This window comes from Suillus discolor (genome assembly GCF_016758755.1).
Source record: "Suillus discolor strain FC423 chromosome Unknown F5147scaffold_99, whole genome shotgun sequence".
NCBI classification, from domain to species: domain Eukaryota; kingdom Fungi; phylum Basidiomycota; class Agaricomycetes; order Boletales; family Suillaceae; genus Suillus; species Suillus discolor.
In genome coordinates, this window is record NW_024541346.1 from 66,259 (window position 1) to 88,111 (window position 21,853).

The window sequence follows — 21,853 nt, forward strand, 5'->3', positions numbered from 1 at the left end:
ACTCGCATATACTACAGCTAATAACGTCGACAGCCACATCAGTCGACGTTGAACGACTATTCAGCTGAGGACAGCTCTTGCTCTCACATGTTCGCTCACACTTATCTGCACAATCGACACGCGCACTGCTGTGCCTCAGTTTTTGGAGCAAACTCAACCTGGTCAAGACCAATGACGTTCTCAACGTCAGTTCTTTGCCTGACGTCGAAGGTGATGAAGAGGAGCTCGAGGATGGGTGGGATGATATTATCATTGAGTAGCTATTGTACACTGTGTCATAAATTTACCATATAGTATCTATGACCCGCGGGTACACCCTTGATGGGTTGTACCCCGGGTCCTTACTTCGCTACCCACTGCGCAACCCATACCCTTGCTGCAGGTGTGGGTTTACCTCGGGGTGCGGGTGTGGGTTGACCTGCCGACACCCGGGGGTTCACCCGTGCAGATCCCTAATACTACATCTTCGAACATTGACCGACACGTCCTCCAGGAATATGACCAAGACGCAGCGAATTTGGTGGCAAGCAACGCATGGAACAAGACTGTGTGCGATGGCGAGATACACTAGTCCTCTCGACAGGATTTGGCATTGTGTTTTGGACTGCTTTCGTGCTGTTTTCTGGCTGTTTTTGTACTGTTATTATTCCCGCATTCACATACCAATAATATCATATTTGAGCATAATACAGCATACACGAAGGGAGGCAATTAAGCGAGTCGTAATATGCGCTAATGTGCTGGATCATGAAAACGACACAAGGGAGCACGAGGGGAACTGCCCCCGCATATAAAAAATCTGCTATTTTTCTCATCATAGGCTACATTGTGCTGGACTGTGGCTTTCTTCGCGACGAGTTCTACTAACATACCTCAACACATACTGGCCTCTCCCAGCACAACCAGTTCTCACTGGGACTGAGGTGCGAAGCAGTAATAAAAAACTTCTAATGAGCGTGTAGCGTATTATGTAAGCGAGTGTTGTTTGTTGTTGTCCGAATCAGAGTTATCACTTATCTATAATCTTTCAACAGTGGGCGATCCTCTCGAAGGACATTCTGACTGGGTTCGGTCTGTCGCAGTGTCACCGGATGCAAAATTTGTAGTGTCTGGTTCAGATGATACAACTATCCGTGTGTGGGATATTGGGACTGGCAAGACATTGGGCACCCCTCTCCAAGGACACACCGGCTATGTTCGCTCTGTCGCGATCTCACGAAATGGGCACCACATTGTGTCCGGTTCAAATGACAAGACGATCCGGGTGTGGGATATGAAGACTGGCCGGGGAGTGGGTCCCGCTTTTCAAGGGCACACCGGACGCGTTTATTCTATCGCAATCTCACCCGACGGCAAGCGCATTGTGTCTGGTTCAGAAGACAAAACCATCCGGGTCTGGGATATGGAATTTTTCAACCAGCCCCACTCGCCTGCAGTGTACTTTTCACCTAACCCATCCTACGCTCTCCATTCCGCCTCCTCCTTTCTCCAGGATTCCTCAACCCCACTCTCTGTTGTTGCGAACGAGGATGGATGGGTTGTAGGTCCTGACGGACGTCTTCTTCTCTGGATCCCACTCAATCTTCACCCGGTGATGTATGCCCCAGGAAACACACTGGTCATACATGATCGCGCCTCGCAGTTCGATTTGAGTCGTCTTGCGCATGGCACCTCTTGGCACATGTGTCGGGAACAGGAGGCTGCTTTGTCTTCATTATGATACCCTCGTATGTTGCGCACACACTACACATGATTCGTACCACACTTGTTTGTCGTCAGGGCTTATTCAGTCCACTTCGTCACGTACAAGTCAATTTTCGCTAATACACAATGTTTTCCATGATACTCAGATTTGTACTAAAGCACAGCCGTACATTATATTGTTTCCATTAGCTTCTACATGCATCGCAAATCACACCCCGTCTCTCTCTGAATCTTCCTGTGATCGGGAACACAAACGATCGGTCAGTTTGATGCTGGTGCTGCATATGGAGGGATGAGTGGTGTAAGAGAGGCTGGTGGCGAGTCGAGAAGATGGATTAGGATGCTCCATGTGAAGAGGGAGATGTCAGATGTAGAGGTGTATTCGTCGATTGAGATTTGTTCGGCTGTAGGGGAGGTAAATAGGTCTGTACGCACGACAGCCTGCAGAAGAAAATAGTTAGAAAACGATATATATAGGACTTTGGGCTCCAGAAACAACTGGGTTGGATCGTGGATGGCAGAGGCGAGGACTGGTACTAGCAATCTAGTGGTGCGCGCGTGCACTTGGAGTTTTTGCTGTGGGATCGGTAATATGACGGGACAGGACAGACCTTGAGACCAGATGCGCCCATGAACAACCCTTCAATGCTCTATGGGATATAGCCCATCGTAGTCCATAGCCATGGTCGGGGTGCGTACAGTTAGCCTGTCAGGACCTGAGCAGTAGCGAAACCTCGTAACTTCATTCACAGGCTAACGACTCATATGTTAGTTGAAAAGGGGATGCAATGAAACGAATCTAGTCAGATGCGGGGAATATTTAGCGGGCGAGCTGAAGTTCCAGCTGCATATCATGGACGCGAGGGCGATTCCGAAGCCTGCAAGAAGTTCATTGCTTGGTAACAAGACAATTTGAAGACGCCTGCAGCATGATTCATTAGAGACGATGTGGGACGATAAATCAAAGTCTTATGCAAGACGCTGCGAAAGAATGTCAGTATCAATACATGTGAGGTCGTAGGGCGCACCTGTACATCCACCAAACTCTACATCCTCTACAAGTACGACGCATATATGATGGCAGTACTTATTGTCCTTGTGCAAGTGCAGTACTGATCTCGTCAGTACCTTTGTTCGTGCAAAGAAAATCGGGTTACTTACCTGACAGCATCCCGCAGGACGCGACAAAAATTCATCTTGTGTCTCACGGCTGCTGCGATTCCTCACATTGCAATGATATTCCTGGTGTCCTGAGATATACCCGTATTATCATATTATGTGGAGGAGCCGAGAAGATGTGATGGAGGAAGGGCGAATGTGGGTAACGGGTTGACGGTAGTGGTGCTCGTTGTCGTCTGCCAGGTCGGACGGAACTGGTTTTAGGTCACTGGATGAGTTATTAATATGGTTTTGGTGGGGAAGGAGACTTACCAGTGCGGTAGCGTAGACAACGGACGAGAATATTTGGGATGAGGTCGAGAAGAAATGAGGTCGGTACACCATAGTGGATCGATCTTTGGCTACGGTAGGGCCTGAAAAAGGCACATGAAAGTTAGTAGGACCGCTCAGGAATGATACCTGTGACTATCCACAGCCGCGGCCGTACACCAAGTAACTCCCATCTCGAGAGAATACCATACAGTCACTGTGTGTCGTTCTCCCGAGAAAGAATAACTTGTGATCGATTCCTGTTGGTGAATTGGATGGCTGACACCGGCTTATAGGACCTTGCCCGTGCCGCGACTGTACGACGTTTCCTACTAGTAGTAAGCTCTGCACGCTAGCTAGTAAATGATCCTGTATGATAGTAATCAACAAATTGTTGGGTGTGAACGTTAACTTTGACATTATGCCGTGCGAATCTAGGTTGCACCGGTCTTTCTGACTCACAGACAGCACTGACCTGCACAATATTTGGTGCCGGCTGCTGCGAGTCCTAGTCATCGACAACCAGCTCGCCGGGCTCGAGTCGTGTCCCAAATGATGTCCACCAAACGCCACGTGCTTACCATTTTGATGTTCGTAGTAATGTCTCACCGCCAGCTTGCACGCGTGGCTTCTCTGGTCGAGTTCCTATGTCGTTCGTCCCTGGGCAAGCACAGCTTCCAAGGGCTTGTTAACTTCAGCCCGTCGCAGTCAAGTCGCAGTAAGTTATTTCCTCACAGTATTTGATATACAATTGACGCGTATTATTGACAACTCATGGCAGTTATGTTATGCACGACAACCTCTGTGTGCAAAGAGTCGCATTTATTTTAGGACACGATCACTCTTTCCCGATTTCGGAATACGGGCGCGCCCATACGGCTAACCTGTATAATTTGCAAAAGCTCCAATGCTAAGCTGCGACACCGGTTCGACTCAGTAGGTATCCTAGTTGGCTATTTTTCCTCCCTGATAATTAACAAACCTAATAGACGTTCCTCTTGGGTTCATCGTACGCTACGGGATCTTCGCCCTCCCTACTAGTCGGTATGGTACGTTAATTACCTCACTATTTGTCCAACATACAATGTACCTTTAATGAACCAAACGCGTCCTCAACAATCCAGTACCGTACAGCTAACTCATCGTATGCCACGGCCTCGGCTGACTCCAGTGCACACATGTCAATGGTGCCGATTGCTCTCTGGTTATCTGCTCTCAACTATTTGCCTATAGCGTTCACCCAACATCAGTGATTTTATGTCCGCTCAGCGCTCAGGGACAAGCCATCCTTTGCAAGATAGCTTGCAAGATATTCCTACTTGAGCGTGGACGATCACTTAGTCCCCTGCTTCTATATTAATCCGACGAGGCGCTTATGATTCAAATTGCATCGCGTCTACAACCCTCGTGGTTCTATATTTATACCGATGACATTAATTATAGCCTCCGTTTTCAAATTAACTGCACCTGCGGAATCACAGCAACACCTGATAGCGGTCCAGAATGTCGCAGACCTGTCGCCTGAGCTCATATGATTCAACAACCTTCGATGGATAATGTTCATGTGCCTATACAGGCACTTGATAGCTCCAAGCTACGTCACCGCAATGCGGTCCAATGAATCAAATTACAACAATAACAACATACTGTCGGATTGCAGTATGTTTTTAGCTGCGGAGGTATAATTAGATTCGACTCATCAGTTTGTCGGGTGTTCATTCTACACAGTAACAGGTGATATGGCGCGGGAGGAAGGAGCTACTCACGCTCACGAAAATTGTTGTAAGCCAACCTTTTACTTACAGAGCTCATTCAAATCTGACGTTACTTACTGGGCAACTACTATGCAACGTAGCTGCGGCACCAAAGATCTCCGCTTATGAACAGATCCATCTCCATACCAGTCTTGAACTCGGCAACTGTCAAATTTATCGCTACAGCGCCTGGGACCAAGTCTTGAAGATCTGTGGTCTGGGCTATTTTGACAATTCTGCCGAGGCTTGATGTAAATGTAAATGTTCTACTACCGGTATCGCTTGGCTAGTGATTTGATCATATTGCATTATACAAGGCGGTCCGTCGTGTCCTGCATGCCCAAAATAGGTCTGAAGGCGGTAACTGTAACTGACATGACAGCATAGTAGCTGCCTCTCGAACCATCAATGCTTATTCAGGTGATCCGTCGCAACGCCCCCGGCCAACGACATCCACAAAACGTGCGCGTATCGCTGACGGAGAGTGCCTTTGACAGGTAATTAAAATTTCCATTCTACAGAGTCCGTAGTGCATTCGAGTTGATCGGTGGAGACCTATAGCTGGGAACCTGCTGGGACGTACCAGCACAGGGGATTACTGCCTCATCGTCGATTATTTTGATCCACGAATCGGAAGATATGTAGACCAACTCTCTGATCTAGAGGGCGATACCAGGAGCACTACTTAAGCTGAAGGATTCAATGTATTTCGCTCATCATCCTCCTCCCATTGACTCGAGTTTCGAGTCATGTTCCAACTCCATGTACTCATATGCCTTCTGGCATGCCTCCAGGGTCGTGCCGTGACTATTGGCCCAGTTTCTGACCTCGTCATTGCAAATGGCATTGTATCCCCAGACGGGTTCACCAGATCGTCAGTGTTTACTTAATTTTTGACCCATTTGATTACTGACTTCGTTGCAGGGGGGTTCTTGCCGGTGGCACTCATCCCGGGCCCACTATTGTAGCTCAGAAGGTAGCATCTACTTTGCATGCGCAAACTCTTGGTTGACCTCACGTATATTTAGGGAGATACGTTCAAGATCAACGTCACGAACCAATTGACTAACGATTCGATGCTAACGAGTACCAGTATTGTGAGTACCAGCCGATAAATGCATATAGGAGCTTACGATGATGTCTGTTGCAAACAGCACTGGCATGGACTATTCCAGCACCATAGCAACCAAATGGACGGCGTGTCATTTGTTACTCAATGTCCGATCGCTCCGGGACACTCTTTTTTGTATGACTTCAATGCTAGCGACCAAGTGGGAACGTACTGGTACCACTCTCATTATGGAGTACGTACTTCGATTTATTCATGATGTCGGAAACTGATTCCAATTTAGGAGCAATACTGCGATGGTCTACGAGGACCGCTGATCATCTACAATCCCAACGACCCATACAGTTCATTGTATGATATTGATGACGGTGAGTGCGTTCGACGAAACGGAGTCGCATTTCTGACATTTGAGTAAAGAATCTAGCATCATCACATTGATGGACTGGTAAGAAAAGAAAAGGCTGATACATTTTTTTGTTATTGATTCGGCTTGCTTTGTAGGTATAACTTGCCATCGCCTCTAGTGCCGAGACAAGTAACTGCCGACTCGGTGCTTATCAACGGTGTCGGGCGTTATGATGGAGGGCCAGATGTGCCTTTCGCTGTCATCGACGTTCAGCCAGGAAAGCGATATCGTTTCCGCTTGCTGAACATGGCGTGCAAGCCCAACTACATTTTCTCGATTGACAGCCATAATCTTACCATCATCGAAGTCGATGGTCAATACGTCGAGCCGCTCGTAGTGGACTCTATCCAGATCTATGCTGCGCAACGATACTCCTTCATTCTCGAGACAAACCAGCCTGTCGACAATTATTGGGTGCATGCCGATCCCGATGCGGGTACAAATGCCACGGCTATCTTTCGATATGCAGGCGCTCCCGACGCAGACCCCCAGAACATGACAAACTCGGACTGGGATGCTCTGAATGAGACTAGCCTACACCCCCTAACTCCGCCTTCGCCTCGTTTACTGCAGGAACCAGACGTCAAACTTGACCTTGTTCTTGGGAAAAATCTGTCCAATTTCAACTTCCTCATCAATAACGTCCAGTACACTTCTCCTAGTATCCCTGTCCTACTACAGTTACTGAGCGGTGCTATGACGGCTGCGGATCTTGCGCCCAACGGCTCCGTATACACTCTGCCACGGAATAAGGTTATCGAACTTACGTTCAATCCCGATAATTCCCCTGGCGGTCCTGTGAGTCCATTTCAAAATGACATGTATATCCTTGGCTGACATGTCTTTATAGCATCCATTCCATCTTCATGGGGTACGTCTTGGCATGTCATCTACATACACACAATGGACTAATAATGATATGGTATGTAGCACAGTTTCGCTGTTATCAGAAGTGCTGGAAGCACCGCTTATAACTACGTCGACCCCGTCATGCGCGATACAGTGACCACTGGCAACACTGGTGATCGTGTGACTATCCGGTTCATCACCGACAACCCTGGACCTTGGCTGTTGCATTGGTAAGTGTTATATCCACGTCTGTTTAGCTGGTAATGACTTTTTTTCTTTGTGAAGCCATATCGATTGGCATCTAGCCGCGTGAGTTGCTCCTTTCACTGAGCCTGGACTTGAATTAATCATTGGATCCGTAGCGGACTGGCTATAGTATTCGCAGAGGCTCCTGAAGATGTGGCGGCTTCGCAACCTCTCAATAGTAAGCAACAATCACTGTGAACTAGACCGGGTCTGACGATCAGCGTTAGATGCTTCGAAGCAGCTCTGTCCGATATACAATAGCATTCCTCAGCAAAATTTCCCTCTCCCTCCCGTAGATTGATATTCTTGGTTTATATACCCCCGTTTTTTCTGGAGCACATCAAACAGGACATTTTTTCAAATACGATTTGTAGTAATAGGTTGGACACGATAGATAGTAAATAGCCCTCATTCTTAATGCAGAAGTGATGTCCGAGCTGATCGACAGCCATTCGTGCCGTTCGTCCGTGTCATCAACACACAATGTGATTTAGCCATAAATACATGCACCCTGTAACTTAAGTTCCGCATGGAGAGAGCTTAATTAAGATGCGTCCAACCGCACCGCATAGAGGTACCAGAATGACATCATTTGCTTTTGATCGTCTATACTTGCAAATCTGAAAGGGAACGGCCGCGAAGGAAAGGGGTCGCGGGTTACTATGTCAAATTGAAGGTGTACACGGCACCTGAGGTGAGTCAACGTTCCTGCATAATGATATACTGCGGTCCTCAGCTAGTGCTTTTCTGATCGGCGAGACGTAGGCGTAATCACTAAATATATAAGCGATCTATCTTTTTTAGTACGTGTGGGTGGTTTTGACGGTACGGGCAGTCTGCCACTCGGGTGGAGTGACATGCAAAGGGAAGACGAAGGCCCAAAGTATATATGGAACTGGAATGGGCCTGCTGTGTCGAATGGTATGTTTAATCCGTTAATCATTGCGGCTATTCCTGCTGCGTTGAGAGTGGGAGTCGGCATTGGAGTGTGAGTGTAGGAAACTAAAGACAACAATCCGTGACGCACAAGACGGTGCTACGACCGGTCCAATTGCAAGTTTCTCGTTATCCCAATCAATGTTTCCTATTTGACACCTATAAATACTCAATATTCAGTCTTGACGCGTGCGACGTGTTTTTAACATCCTGTTCTACTTCGTGTGTTAAAATTGAGTGTCATTTGAGAGATGGCATCCATATGTGTGTTTGTTGGCGGAGTGGATGATAGACGACGGTACGAGTGCAAATCATTCCAAGGATATGAGATTTACACTTGAAGTGCTCCGTAGGCATAAAAGCGATCCCGTATGGTGACGCAAATGATGCGCGCCAGGTTGTTCCACGGCTGTCATTTAAAGGCGCTGCACCTAGGACCTAGACGGCGAAAAAAAGTAGTTGTGTATGCGAGACTCCTGTGAGAACAAGAAATGATAGTATGTGTTCAGAACTGAAGCTGAAGTGCTGCCGACTTCAAGAATATTAATTACCCACGGGCCACGATCAATGTCAACCATCCCATAATAGTGTTGATCACGATGGACAGAGTCAAGTTTGCCTGCCAGTGGCACCCTCTCACATAATGGGTAGCTTACCATGGCGCCAGGCTCGCCTAGTCCTATTCACCATCACCATCACCTTCGCCCTGTTCATCTTTCTCCGTTCATCAATCTTAACCTTCCGGTCTTCCGCGTTCTCTCAATCCGATTCATACAAGCTCGACCATCGCTCCGAAATCCTTTCCAAATGTGCCTACACACACGCAAAACCCGGGCCTCCACCCCATTTCCATGCACGGACACAGAGTGACCGCTACGCAGAGAACACGAAACCTGTTCTCGTGCGCAACGCTACTATCTGGACAGCCGCCAATGATGGGCACGAAGTCCTCGCTGGCGACCTGCTCATGCACCGTGGTGTTGTGAAAGTCATCGGTGATGTTCCTCTTTCAATGATTCAACAGCTCGAGTCGGAGAACGTGAACTTGGAGATTGTCGATGCTCATGGAGCATGGGTGACCCCTGGTATAGTAGATTTGCACTCCCATATTGGGGTCGGCAGTGCGCCCGAGCTAGATGGTGAGTTTATTTGCGATCCGCATAGAAATAGGATCTCATGTCCTGCAGGTACAGATGATACGAACTCTTACAAGGCCCCCATCTTGCCCTGGCTGCGCAGTATCGATGCCCTGAACACCCACGACGCGTCATACGAACTCGCTATGGCTGGAGGTGTCACCACCGCGCAAATTCTCCCTGGTAGCGCGGACAATATCGGTCAGCGTTGTTTCACTCTATACTTTGTCTGAATACTGATCTTAAACTAGGCGGCCAGGCATTTATCATGAAATTGCGCCCCACAGCTGACCGGTCACCTTCTTCCATGCTCCTTGAGCCTCCTTACACCCTCAATGGTTCTCACTTTGACCGCTCTCTCACGCCCCGCTGGCGACACATGAAGTATGTTGTCTTGCTTTTACTTCCTCGTTCTTTTCTTATATGTATTCCATTCACTTCTAACAATATCTAACAGACATGCATGCGGTATGTTCTGACGAATATTATCATAATCCTTGCTCACTCGCTCATAAGGTGAAAACCCCTCCAGTGCTTATGACATAACTCGCCTTGACTCTGCGTGGAACTTTCGCGCTGCTTACGACCATGCCAGAAAGCTGCGTGGTATTCAAGACGACTTCTGCGCCAAAGCAGAGTCTGGTTCCTGGGACGATGTCGCAGGAAAGACATTTCCTGAAGACTTGCAATGGGAATCCCTTGTCGATGTGCTCCGAGGACGCGTGAAGCTTTCCGTACATTGTTATGAGGCAGTTGATCTCGACGGAATCGTCCGCGTGCGTCCAAATCCTCTTAGAATAATTCTTTTCTAATTTATATTTGCATGTGGCTGTTCAATGTATGGGCATGAACAGCTTACGAACGAGTTCGAGTTCCCAGTAGCATCGTTTCATCATGCTGGAGAAACGTACCTCGTTCCGGAGTTGTTGAAGAAGACCTGGGTGAGTCTTTCCTCTTCCCGTTCTCAACTTCCTCTAATGACATTCATTTCCACTAGGGTGGCACACCTGCCATAGCACTCTTTGCATCCAACTTCCGGTACGTATATATGGATTGACTCCTGCAAATCTGCTGATGCAGTTGATCTTGCATGAAGGAAGAAACGCGAGGCATATCGAGGATCAGAGTTCGCACCGCGCGTGCTGGCGGAGCATGGAATCAATGTTGTTATGAAGGTAAATGTCGCCTTGAGTACTCCTTCACCTCACTTCCTTCTTTATTTATGCTGCGTCAACGTGCTCTTCTATACATGTACTCGTGTCTGGAGCCACGCAGCTCGCATGTATATTTTACATAATGATCATGAATTATTCATCTTTCTCTCCATCCTTAACTTCACTCACTTCCATCATGAAACTTCGATCTCACTTCAACTAACTCGTACTTGCAGTCTGACCACCCAGTTGTCAACTCCCGCTACCTCCTGCACGAAGCCGCCCAAGCGCACTATTATGGCCTTGACCCCGCACTCGCGCTCCTCTCCGTTACGTATACTCCTGCTACTGCCATGGGGATGGGCCATCGCATTGGGATGCTGAAAGCAGGTATGTAAGGCTACTATATAAGTTCAATGAAGAATTTAAGTTTCGGTTGAATTGGAGGATATGATGCCGGTACGTCATGCTCGCAGTCTGAATATATGAAAGATCTGTCTAATTGTCCAATCGGAACTAGATGTTGTGATTTGGTCCTCCCACCCTCTTTCACTTGCTGCAACGCCCACTCAGGTCTACATTGATGGTATCCCTCAGCTCTCCCTTCCCGGCCGCCAAGTTGCCAAGGGACCTGCCACGTCCCCACGCACGCCCGATTTCGATTCTGAGAAGGTGGCAGCTGTCGCGCATGAGGGCATTCCCCCTCTTGAACCTCGGAGCGTAAAAGGGGCGTTATTCGTGAATGTCTCGGGGCTTTATATGAGAGGTGGGGGCTCGACTGGGGTTGTACATATTTCTGAGAAGGTGGGATCGGTGGGCGTGGAAGATGGCCGAGTGGTGTGTGTTGGTCAATGCTCGGATTTTGCAGAAGGGGCCGTCGATATCGTGGACCTTGAAGGCGGCACGATCATACCTGGACTGACGAGCTTTGGTACGCCGCTGGGGCTCGTGGAGATTAGGCTAGAGCCAAGCACGAATGATGGAAGCGTTTATAACCTCCTCGACGAGGATCTTCCTGCCGTGTTGGGTGATGAGGTTGTGAGAGCCCAGGATGGGCTCATGTTTGGTGGCCAGAATTTGTTGTATGTGCACTTTCCATTCTTCACATCCAATCCGTCTGCTCTTATCCTGAATTTACCTCTTGGATTGCAGACTAGCCTATCGCGGAGGCGTTACAACGGCCATCACTGCACCCTCTGGGACCTTCCTGCGAGGTATATCTACTGCATTCTCACCTGGAGCCGTGCATGCGCGCGTGGAGAATGCAAGCATTGTTAGTGAAGTAGCATTGCATGTGGTCATAAGTATGTCTTCAAGGATTGGTGTGAGCACGCAGGTAGCGGCACTTAGGAACATGTTGTTCGGGGAGGGTGGAGATGAGGTACTCAGAAGTGTCAGAAAGGTTGGCATGTTTTTACCCCTCCCACGTTGAATGAACACTGATGTCTAGAGTCAAGGGTCAAACGACGCTCGTTTTGGACGTTGAGAGTGCAGACATCATGGCGACCCTGCTCCGACTTAAGGATGAATACGAGGCTCATTCCGGGAGGGAGCTTCATTTGACCTTTGCAGGGGCAACTGAGGCTCATCTCCTTGCGCATGAGATTGCAAGGGCAGGTGTGAGCGTGATCGTCACGCAGAGCAAGCCATACCCGTCGACTTGGGAGCTGCGAAGGTTGTAAGTATCCTTGTGCCCTTTCTTCTTAGTCATATCTTCGTTTTTTTTCTCGTTTGCAACTAAGGATGCTTACCTGACGATCACATAGACTTGCTGGCCCGCCGATCACGCAGGAGAGTCTGGTCACTGCGCTTTTGAAGGCAGGTGTCAATGTAGCCATTGGAGTCATTGATGAGTACAATGCCCGGAATACACGTTTCGAAGTCGGTTGGGTGTGTTGTGTTGGATCTCTTCTCATGACATGTTTCCTAACACTAATTCCAGTCGCTCCTCACATCCAATGGCACTATTGATCGCACAACAGCTCTCGCGCTCGCCACGACAAACCTCGAGAAGGCGCTCGGAGTACAGAGGGAGATGCCTCAGGACCTTGTGGCGTACCGTGGTGGGGATGTGTTTGAGTTTGAAGCCAAGGTGGTGGGGGTTATATCAGAGACGTTGGGGCGGACAGATTTGTTTGTGTGAGCAGCGTCAGAGTTTTATTTGTAGGGTCTGAACTTCATGTTTGTACAAATGTATAGCAACTGACAATCAATACTGGGTGTATTGGTACGATGATCATTATCACACCCTGTCAGACAATCGTGAAAACGACGCGACATCAGCAAAGCTCAAGGATACCTTGGATATGGCTGGAAATTTGACCCGACTTGCCAATAATGCAGCTTCAGTTGGATCTATTGTTAACTACTAAGGCACTGATACGACACGACGATTACATTTTGGCATACAGATGATTTCACGATGGTATACGAACACTACCTATACATCCACCGGTTGAACAGAGATATCTGCATCATGATGATGTTGTTCCTTCTTCTCCAATATCGAATCTTCATATCTGTTTTCACCTCTGATGACGTTGGATATGGGTCCGGTAAACCAATGCACGCCTCCGTAAACCGGACAATAATACCAGAAAATCGCCAAAAACATGAACCCTCCAAGTACCACAACCGTATAGTTCATCTGTTGTGTCGTCGTTTGCGGGGTTGTGGGAAAGAAGAAAACAAGCATCATGAAGGCCATCCATATCACGGCGATCGCAGCGACTGGAAAGCTCTGCACAGACATATAAATGTAAGAATACATCGCTGCCGATTAACTCACCAGTTTCCCCAGATGAAATGGACCGGGTTTAAAATCATTCTTGAACGCAAAGCGGGTTGTGATCGGCGTTATGTATGCGATGTACGATGCGGTGACAGAAATTGTGAATACCGCATCGATGGCTTCGGTACTTACGAATGACAAAAGTCCAATTGCCAGAGCGCAGATGGTGTCGAACCAAACTGTATTGACGGGTGTTCCTGTGTAGCGATTGATCCGGTATAGATACCGTGAAAATGGGATGGCTCCATCACGAGCGAATGCAAACGTTTGACGAGAGCCGACCAGGAGGCAGTTCGATGCCACCATGTACCTGCTCTATGATTAGGCTGTAAATACGCTATACGGCACTGAAACTTACTCCGCTATAATAACGAGACACCATATAGCCAGGGCCTTTTGCTGCCCGAGCGAATTGTATAAGATTTGTGCCATAGGCTGGCCGATAGGGCTATTTAAGACGCTGCCGATGTCAGTGCCCATGCAAAAGGCAAGGGAGATGTTGACTCCTAGATTAGAATATGTCATCAAGATCAGAGTGATATGTCATTCGTTTCACATACCGCAACCAAGGACAGCTGATACGGCAATAGAACTGACCTGACTGGGATAAATACAACGATGTATCATTTCTAGTGTCACTTACTATTGCCCATGGTATTGCCATAGCGGCATTTGAGACCTCCTCACTCATGTGAACGCTAGTATCATAACCTCCTGGTGGGTTAAAGATGGTCAATGGTCATGGAGCAATGATTCGAGGGAATATGGTCTAACCTATTGTATAAAGAGGGCCCATTAAGCTCAAAATAAATGTGAATCCGGATGGCCAGCCGGCTACTACAAATGATCGTGAGCTGCGAGCGTAATTGGACGATGAAACATACAGTTGGTGAATTCCCGTAGCGCAAAATTTGCGCTGTTCCGATAATCCGGTGGCGTCGCGATCGGAAGCACGATGATGATTATGAAGCAAAGGCTATTAGAGGATTTGAAACCATGACCATGGACGAACTCTACAACACCTACCATGCATTCACCAACGTGAATAGTCTCTGCAACCTTGCCAAAACTTTGGTACCGAGGCTCACGATGACAGCTTGTGACAAAAACAAAGCTGCGTATATACCACTATAGCAACCAATATGAATAGTGTTGTTCCTGCATGAGGACGAGCTTACTAGAGCTGCTGGTTGGTAGTCGCATGCGCCTGGTCAGAGGAGGCGATACTGATTGCTGCGATGATTTGAATTGTACAAGCCCAATTTACGGAAGCTAGCACGCGTGATCAGGGGGAGACTGTTGAAAAAATGGAACCCGTCTTGCCAACTCCTGTGATAATCGCTATGGTATTCGAATCTGCAGATGTCAGGACTGGCTGCATGTTGCATGAAAATGCAGGACTTACAGCCAACTATCCACGACAGAAAATTGCGGCATCGTGGAGAAGCGAGAGAGTAAGTCCAATAGTATAGCTAGATTGTGTCAACAGTCGAGTCAAGTGTGAAACAGCGACAGCGTCAATGACATACGCCGCCAGAAGTAGGTGCTGCTGATGCGAGCTCTGCCATCGCCATCCCAATGCACATGATAAAGGGGCAAGCAAATGCCCACTGCGCAGAGGAAAAGTGAGATGTTTACGAAACAGGAATCTTCACGTATGATGAAAGCTTACACCCCAAACCATCGCGAAAGGCCCACCGTTTGGTATTGTATAGAAGAGCACAGAACTGAACGAATTGTTATCATTAGCGATGGGATTTCAATTGGCTTGCGTCATAGTAACGGCTTACACTATTGAAGGAACCACTCCAACAAAGCTGAATGCAAGTCCAGCCACCTGCAATTGTTAGCTTGTGTCGCGTACACGGAAGATTCTGAAATCAAGCGCACCTCTAGCGGAGTGAATTCCCTGTGAAACTCCTGCTTGTATCCTAGCTTGGCGAGGGTGGTCTCATCTGCACCTGGTTGCGGGTGCAACTTGGAAATCGCTGAAGCTCTCGGAGTTGTCATATTGCACGGTTGCAAGTGGGTGATTTTGACTCAGCTAATCGTGCAGTATTAAAAGAGATTAATAGTCCCCTCAGTATCCACATTGCCGTAAGGACTGAGATTCCCTGATGCATACATGTGGTTCTGTGGTTCTTAGACGTCTGCGATCCAAACAAAAATTGAACCAAACCAAGAGATAACTGAAGTTTATGCCCACTTACAGTCCGGACCGCGGTGCCTCGGACACCTGGCCTATCCGAATTTGACGTGCGCGGTCAATACTTACAACTGAAATAACAAATCCTCGTGCCACTAACCTTATCATCATAAGTGCGCACAGTGTACATCATTGATGTTAGTACTTAGTAGAGTAAGAAATGAATCTTCGCTAAAGCTCGGGTAAGTTCGACAAAACTCGGATACTTAATGTAATCACAAACTCCACTGGTCTGAATGAACGCTTACTAAAGAATACTGCACCTCAACTAGCATGTCTCTAGCTGTGTAAACTGATCTACCAACGCCACGTTGCAAATTGAGGATTCCGTACTTGCCATTTTTGGCATGTGATACAAAGTCCGATGATGGAGGCAGAGTACACTGTGCACAGTGACTGCTTCACGACCAACATTTATGTTACGCACCTGGATTGAATTCATCTTTCTTCATACGAAAATACTTACTTTGGGTGATGTGCACTGCAGGAACGGATATAATCTCTCGACCTCATTTTGGTACTTAAAGCACATGGTATATCTCATTGCCATACGTCCACCAAATTTACCTCTCATTCGCTATCAATATGACCATAGTCTCAAACGATCCCACTTTGTGGCCGACCATAAACGGATATCGTTATTCCAGTTATCTTATAGGTTCGTGCAGAGCAATTGAATGTTGAAGTTGACACATTCTAACCTTAGCTGCGGTTTTGCAGTTGCCACTTTTGTTGGAGTGACATATGATTGGGGTGAGCATGATGATATTAAAGGACTGCTGATATCCTAGAACTATCTCAGCGCTTTCGTTCGGACAGGAGGCATGTCAATGCTATCGCTGGGGCGGCCATCTCGCTAATGGCAATGGTTTTATACTAGGTCGAACTGATCTGGGTGAGTGGCGTATCATGTCAGAGGAACACACATGAATGTACACTTAATTCCAGGGCCAACGCTGGTCCCTAATGACAGTCCTGTACCTCGCTGTATGCGGCTTATTTGTTGTAGTTTCCGTGCTATGCTGACTTAAACGTATTCTAGGTGCGCTATCTTGGAATCTTATGTACTGCGTATGTTCGGAAGGTCAAATAATCAATGTCGTATTGATTGTCTATCTCTCATAACCAGTATGGCTATGTTAAGTATGTCTCCTTAGTATATTCGCTGCCTTCGCTTCTCCTAACCAACGGCATACAGACTGTCTTCCAACCATCTCGTTAACAGATACAGTGAGTTTCCTGTACAGATGCATACAATCCCCCTTCAATTGACCGTGGTGTCCTGTAGGGGTCAGTGTGATTCTTTACTAACTTCTTAGTTCACTAATGACTGCTACACTATACTGCCACAGATGTGAGTCCATTTTGGAGTGTGTGCTACCCGAGGCTTGTCACTGACTGGATTCGTTAGGCATTATTTCGTACATCGTACAGTATTGTGTCAGTGGTTTGGTATTTCCAATACTGGGGGGTGAGCTTGGCACTTGCGACAGTTATTTCCTTGACTGAAACATGCTGCAAGTCATCATGATCACTCGGTTATATGCTATGTATCAACGATCCAGAAAGATCCAGATCTTTCTCAGTGTCATCTTCCTGGCTGACAACATTTTCAACGGAGTGGCCTTCGTAATGATAACTCTATATCTTTCAGGAGGTACGCTTAATTGTGGATAAAGATAAACGTGCATAGTGCTCATTGATGAATGCCAGAGGAACTCATTCTCTCCGGCACTCATCAGTGCTCGATTGACTTTGGAGACGATGGCTTGCGTCTGGATCTCATTATTTGGATACTCGGAGCTATGTGGGAGGTCCTCGCACTATGTCTCGCAATCTGGATTGCTGTAAAACACTTCAGCGAATTGCGACAATATTCGACAGGAAGTATTACCGGGGACTGTTTCACGGTATTGGTGAAAGCTCACGTGGTCTACTTTGTGAGGTGAGCTCATGGTGCGATTATTATTCCTCTTACTGAAGCTTCGGTGGTGGTAGCTTTGTTGCCACGTCTTGCTTCCAACTCGTATTTGATTTCTCTGTAGTACTCTCAGCGGTATGTCAATATTTTACTGACCTCTGCGTGCGATCATGGTTCATCATTTCTATAGGACCAAAATCCCCTGAAAGTTCAGAATTATTCTGGATTTCTTCAAATTTTCTTAGTCGGGCAGATGTGTGTGCTGGGGCCACGCCTGATTCTTAGCGTTCGAAAATATCACACTGAGCTCGTGGCCGGCTCTGATGCAGCAACCGGCATGACCTCAATCGCTTTCCAAGAGCGTGTGCATATATCGACTGGCAATAGTGTGTGATGCTCGGTGAAGTTGACGGTCTCTAGTACTCTCCAAGGAGCAGGGGAATTTGCTTTTATTTATTCGCGCTTTCGTGATGGCATTGATTAAGTTTAGTTGGTGTTTCGAAGTATATTTTAAGGAGACATACAAAAGTTTTCGTCGTAGTAAGTGATTTGCTATACACGCTGGCAATGTTTAAACCAATATCCTGTATATCTCTACTGGCACTATCTGCCCACCCACACTTGCATCAATTACTGGTCCTGTGTGATGCACCAGCATTGATTCAGCAAACTACAACTTTGTTGAGCATTCTACAGGCAACTTCGTCAAAGGAGTAAAACTTGCCATGTCCAATTTTCCAAAGTCCTGGTAAAGGCGGCGAGGCCAAAGTTTGAAACACTCGTACTCTAGGATTGTATACAACACTGTATGCTATCGAATACATACGTATCATCTTTGTATACCATTGACTTCACGACAATATTATATGAACACTACTTATACATCCACCGCTTCAACATAGATATCGACATCATGTTCATCCTTCCTCTCCGATATAGAATCTTCGTCTCTGGTGGCCGGCGTAAAGTTGGCAACGGGTCCAGTGTACCAATGTACACCTCCATACACCGGGAAATAATACCAGGAAATCGCCAGAAACATGAACCCTCCAAGCACCACAACCGTATAGTTCATCTCCTGTGCCGTTGTTTGCGGGGTCGCGGGAAAGAAGAAAACAAAGCTCATGAAGACCATCCATACCACAGCGATCACAGAGACCGGAAAGCTCTGCAGAGGCATGTTAGATCAAGAATACATCGCGCCGATTAACCCACCAGTTTCCCCAGATAAAATGGACCGGGTTTAAAATCATTCTTGAACACCCAGCGGTTCGTGATCGGCGTTATGTACGCGATATACGATGCGGTGACAGCAATTGTGAATACCGCATCGATGGCTTGGGTGCTTACGAATGACAAAAGTCCAATTGCCAGAGAGCAGATGATTTCGAACCAAACCGTGTTGACGGGTGTTCCTGTGTAGCGATTGATCCGGTACAAATACCGTGAAAAAGGGAGCGCTCCATCACGAGCAAATGCAAACGTTTGGCGAGAGCCAGCCAGGAGGCAGTTCGATGCCATGATGTACCTGCTCTATGGTTAGGCTGAGAATATGCTACGCGACACTAAAACGTACTCCGCTATAATAATGAGACACCATATAGCCAGGGCTTTTTGCTGCCCGAGCGAATTGAACAATATTTGGGCCATAGGCTGGCCAAGAGGGCTATCGAAGAGGCTGCCGATATCAGTGCCCATGCAAAAGGCAAGGGTGATGTTGATTCCTGGATCATAATATGTGATCAAGATGAGAGTGACGTGTCATTCCACATACCTAAACCAAGGAAGGCTGATACAATAACGGAACTGACCTGACTGAGATAAATACAGCAATTGGTCATTTCTAGTGTCACTTACTATTGCCCATGGTATCGCCATCGCGGCATTTGAGGCCTCTTCGCTCATGTGAACGCTAGCATCATAACCCCCTGGTGGGTTAAAGATGGTCATGGAGCAATGATTCGAGAGAATATGGTCTAACCTATCGTATAAAGAGGAGCCATTAAGCTCAAAATAAATGCGAATCCGGATGGCCAGCCGGCCACTACAACTAATTGTGAGCTGCGAGCGTAATTTGACGATGAAACATACAGTTGGTGAATTCCCCTAGCGCAAAATTTGGGCTGTTTCGATAATCCGGTGGCGTCGCGATCGGAAGCGCGATGATGATTATGAAGCAAAGGCTATTGGAGGATTTGAAACAATGATCGTGGACGAACTCTACAACACCTACGATGCGTTCACCAACGTGAATAGTCTCTGCAACCTTGCCAAAACTTTGGTACCGAGGCTCACGATGACAGCTTGTGACAAACCCAAAGCTGCGTATATACCACTATAACAACCGATATGAAGAGTGTCGTGTCTGTATGGGAATGAGCTTACTAGAGCTGCTGGTTGGTAGTCGTATATGTCTGGTCAGAGGAGGCAATACTGATTGCTGCAGTAATTTGAATTGCACAGGCCCAGTTTGCGGAAGCTAGCACGCGTGATCAGGGGGAGACTGTTGAAAAAATGAAACCTGTCTTACAAACTCCCATGATCATCTCTATGGTATTCGAATCTGCAGATGAGTCAGGACTGGCTGCATGTGGCATGAAAATGCAGGACTTACAGCCAACTATCCACGACAGAAAATTGCGGCATCGTGGAGAAGCGAGAGAGTAAGTCCAATAGTATAGCTAGATTGTGTTGAGTCAAGTGTGAAACAGCGACAGCATCGATGACATACGCCGCCAGAAGTAGGTGCTGCTGATGCGAGCTCTGCCAACGCCATCCCGGTGCAGAGAATAAAGGGGCAAGCAAATACCCACTGCGCAGAGGAAACGTGAGACGTTACAAAACAGCAATATCCACGTGTGATGAAAACTTACACCCCAAACCATCGCGACAGGCCCACCGTTTGGTATTGTATAGAAGAGCACGGAGCTGAACAATTTTTCGTCATTGATTCACAATTTCGATTGGCTTGCGCCATAGTGACAACTTACGTTATAGAAGGAACCACTCCAAAGAAGCTGAATGCAAGTCCAGCCACCTGCAATTTTTAGCTTGTGTCGCATACACGGAAGAGTCTGAAATCATGCTCACCTCTAGCGGAGTGAATTCCCTGCGAAATTCCTGCTTATATCCTAGCTTGGCGAGAGTCGCCTCATCTCCACTTGGTTGCGGGTGCAACTTTGAAATCGCTGAAGCGCTCGGAGCTGCCATATTGCACTGTTACAAGTGGGCGATTTCGAATGAACCTGAGCCATTGGCCACGCAGTATAAAAGAGATTAATAGTCGACCGGGAATCACCAGGAAGCACTCTCAGATCCACATTAGGTGACCGTAACTTCCTGATGCCATACATAGTATGGTGGAGCCTCTCTGCGATCCAAACGGAAATTGAACCACAAGATCACTGAAATTTATCCCGGCTTACGATCAAACTGCGGACGCTAGCCTGTCTGAATCTGACGCCGTCACGCGCGTGGTCAATCAGCCAGGGTCGAACAACTGCATCAACGAGAACGTGAGAAGGCTAGGTCGATATCCAGTCATGGGCCTCATGCAGGACAGGCGTGGTACAGGTAATAGCAGCCCACCGTAACCTTTACCATACCTCTGCTGTGAGCGTTTTGGTTCTTGACTTTTTTGCGCACTTCTCCGACTTGTATAGCTTTCGCAGATGGTCGTGGCTGTGTTTCAGTACCATGAGGCAGTGAAATATATCTTTGCTGGCTCTGAGTCAGAGGATGAACGCGTGCTTTGAAATGAACTTTGAATTTTATATTTGGACACGTTAAGTAAATTCACACATTCCTTAACTGCCTTTTCCGTCACTTGGTTTTATAGATCGCACAACGGCTCTGGCACTTGCCACGACAAACCTTGAGAAGGTGCTCGGAGTACAGAGAGAGATGCCTCAGGACCTTGTGGCATACCGTGGTGGGGACGTGTTTGAGTTTGAAGCGAAGGTGGTGGGTGTTATATCGGAGACGTTGGGGCGAACAGATTTGTTTGTGTGAGCAGCGTCAGAGCTTCATTCGTAATCGATAATCTCTGGGCTTCATTACAGGAACCACTGTTTAGTATACATGTAGTACGACCTATCACAGAATCGCAAACTAGGATGAAAATGCAAATTGTCGCTGGGTACATGTCTTGAATTTCACAATTGAAAATCGTCGATCATGAATGGTCCAACTTGTTCTCTTTCCATACTGACATCCATTAATGCGAACTTCTTTATGTGAGATCAGTGGGAATT

General features: G+C 47.3%; 6 protein-coding genes across 6 annotated transcripts; 4 read left to right on the forward strand and 2 right to left on the reverse strand.

The window, feature by feature from the left end:
- Positions 1-1,031: 1,031 nt before the first annotated feature.
- Positions 1,032-1,839, forward strand: F5147DRAFT_724096 (uncharacterized protein). Its single transcript, XM_041439019.1, has one exon. The coding sequence runs from the start codon at positions 1,274-1,276 to the stop codon at positions 1,718-1,720; it is 447 nt and encodes a 148-aa protein (XP_041286405.1). The 5' UTR covers positions 1,032-1,273; the 3' UTR covers positions 1,721-1,839.
- A 1,744-nt stretch (positions 1,840-3,583) lies between these two features.
- On the forward strand, positions 3,584-4,060 carry F5147DRAFT_724100 (uncharacterized protein). Its single transcript, XM_041439020.1, has 2 exons — positions 3,584-3,850; positions 3,900-4,060. Exons 1-2 carry the CDS (start codon positions 3,685-3,687, stop codon positions 4,013-4,015), a joined length of 282 nt encoding a protein of 93 aa, XP_041286406.1. The 5' UTR covers positions 3,584-3,684; the 3' UTR covers positions 4,016-4,060.
- A 1,356-nt stretch (positions 4,061-5,416) lies between these two features.
- Positions 5,417-7,757, forward strand: F5147DRAFT_823403 (laccase; the record flags this gene model as incomplete). The annotated part of the gene is made up of 12 exons (XM_041443770.1): positions 5,417-5,760; positions 5,811-5,862; positions 5,915-5,983; positions 6,041-6,190; positions 6,239-6,323; positions 6,373-6,400; positions 6,457-7,159; positions 7,212-7,232; positions 7,292-7,440; positions 7,496-7,519; positions 7,573-7,634; positions 7,684-7,757. Exons 1-12 carry the CDS (start codon positions 5,636-5,638, stop codon positions 7,755-7,757), a joined length of 1,542 nt encoding a protein of 513 aa, XP_041286407.1. The 5' UTR covers positions 5,417-5,635.
- A 1,182-nt stretch (positions 7,758-8,939) lies between these two features.
- On the forward strand, positions 8,940-13,071 carry F5147DRAFT_724114 (uncharacterized protein). The gene is made up of 15 exons (XM_041439021.1): positions 8,940-9,531; positions 9,580-9,729; positions 9,780-9,912; positions 9,986-9,996; positions 10,045-10,304; positions 10,383-10,469; positions 10,526-10,566; positions 10,625-10,703; positions 10,919-11,072; positions 11,130-11,141; positions 11,203-11,764; positions 11,835-12,084; positions 12,140-12,360; positions 12,449-12,572; positions 12,625-13,071. The coding sequence occupies exons 1-15, from the start codon at positions 9,036-9,038 to the stop codon at positions 12,823-12,825; spliced, it is 2,781 nt and encodes a 926-aa protein (XP_041286408.1). The 5' UTR covers positions 8,940-9,035; the 3' UTR covers positions 12,826-13,071.
- Positions 12,990-15,716, reverse strand: F5147DRAFT_442160 (amino acid/polyamine transporter I). The gene is made up of 16 exons (XM_041429889.1): positions 15,684-15,716; positions 15,364-15,623; positions 15,264-15,310; positions 15,146-15,200; positions 15,003-15,083; positions 14,879-14,945; positions 14,797-14,829; positions 14,652-14,745; positions 14,500-14,601; positions 14,358-14,449; positions 14,248-14,310; positions 14,117-14,187; positions 14,034-14,070; positions 13,832-13,979; positions 13,471-13,783; positions 12,990-13,422 (listed from the first exon to the last, which is right to left on the reverse strand). Exons 2-16 carry the CDS (start codon positions 15,481-15,483, stop codon positions 13,123-13,125), a joined length of 1,623 nt encoding a protein of 540 aa, XP_041286409.1. The 5' UTR covers positions 15,484-15,623; positions 15,684-15,716; the 3' UTR covers positions 12,990-13,122.
- A 2,640-nt stretch (positions 15,717-18,356) lies between these two features.
- Positions 18,357-20,810, reverse strand: F5147DRAFT_840887 (amino acid/polyamine transporter I; the record flags this gene model as incomplete). The annotated part of the gene is made up of 15 exons (XM_041444332.1): positions 18,357-18,768; positions 18,816-19,128; positions 19,177-19,324; positions 19,375-19,411; positions 19,458-19,528; positions 19,582-19,644; positions 19,692-19,783; positions 19,834-19,935; positions 19,986-20,079; positions 20,131-20,163; positions 20,215-20,281; positions 20,332-20,412; positions 20,474-20,528; positions 20,591-20,637; positions 20,691-20,810. The coding sequence occupies 15 exons, from the start codon at positions 20,808-20,810 to the stop codon at positions 18,478-18,480; spliced, it is 1,614 nt and encodes a 537-aa protein (XP_041286410.1). The 3' UTR covers positions 18,357-18,477.
- Between the last annotated feature and the right edge of the window lie 1,043 nt (positions 20,811-21,853).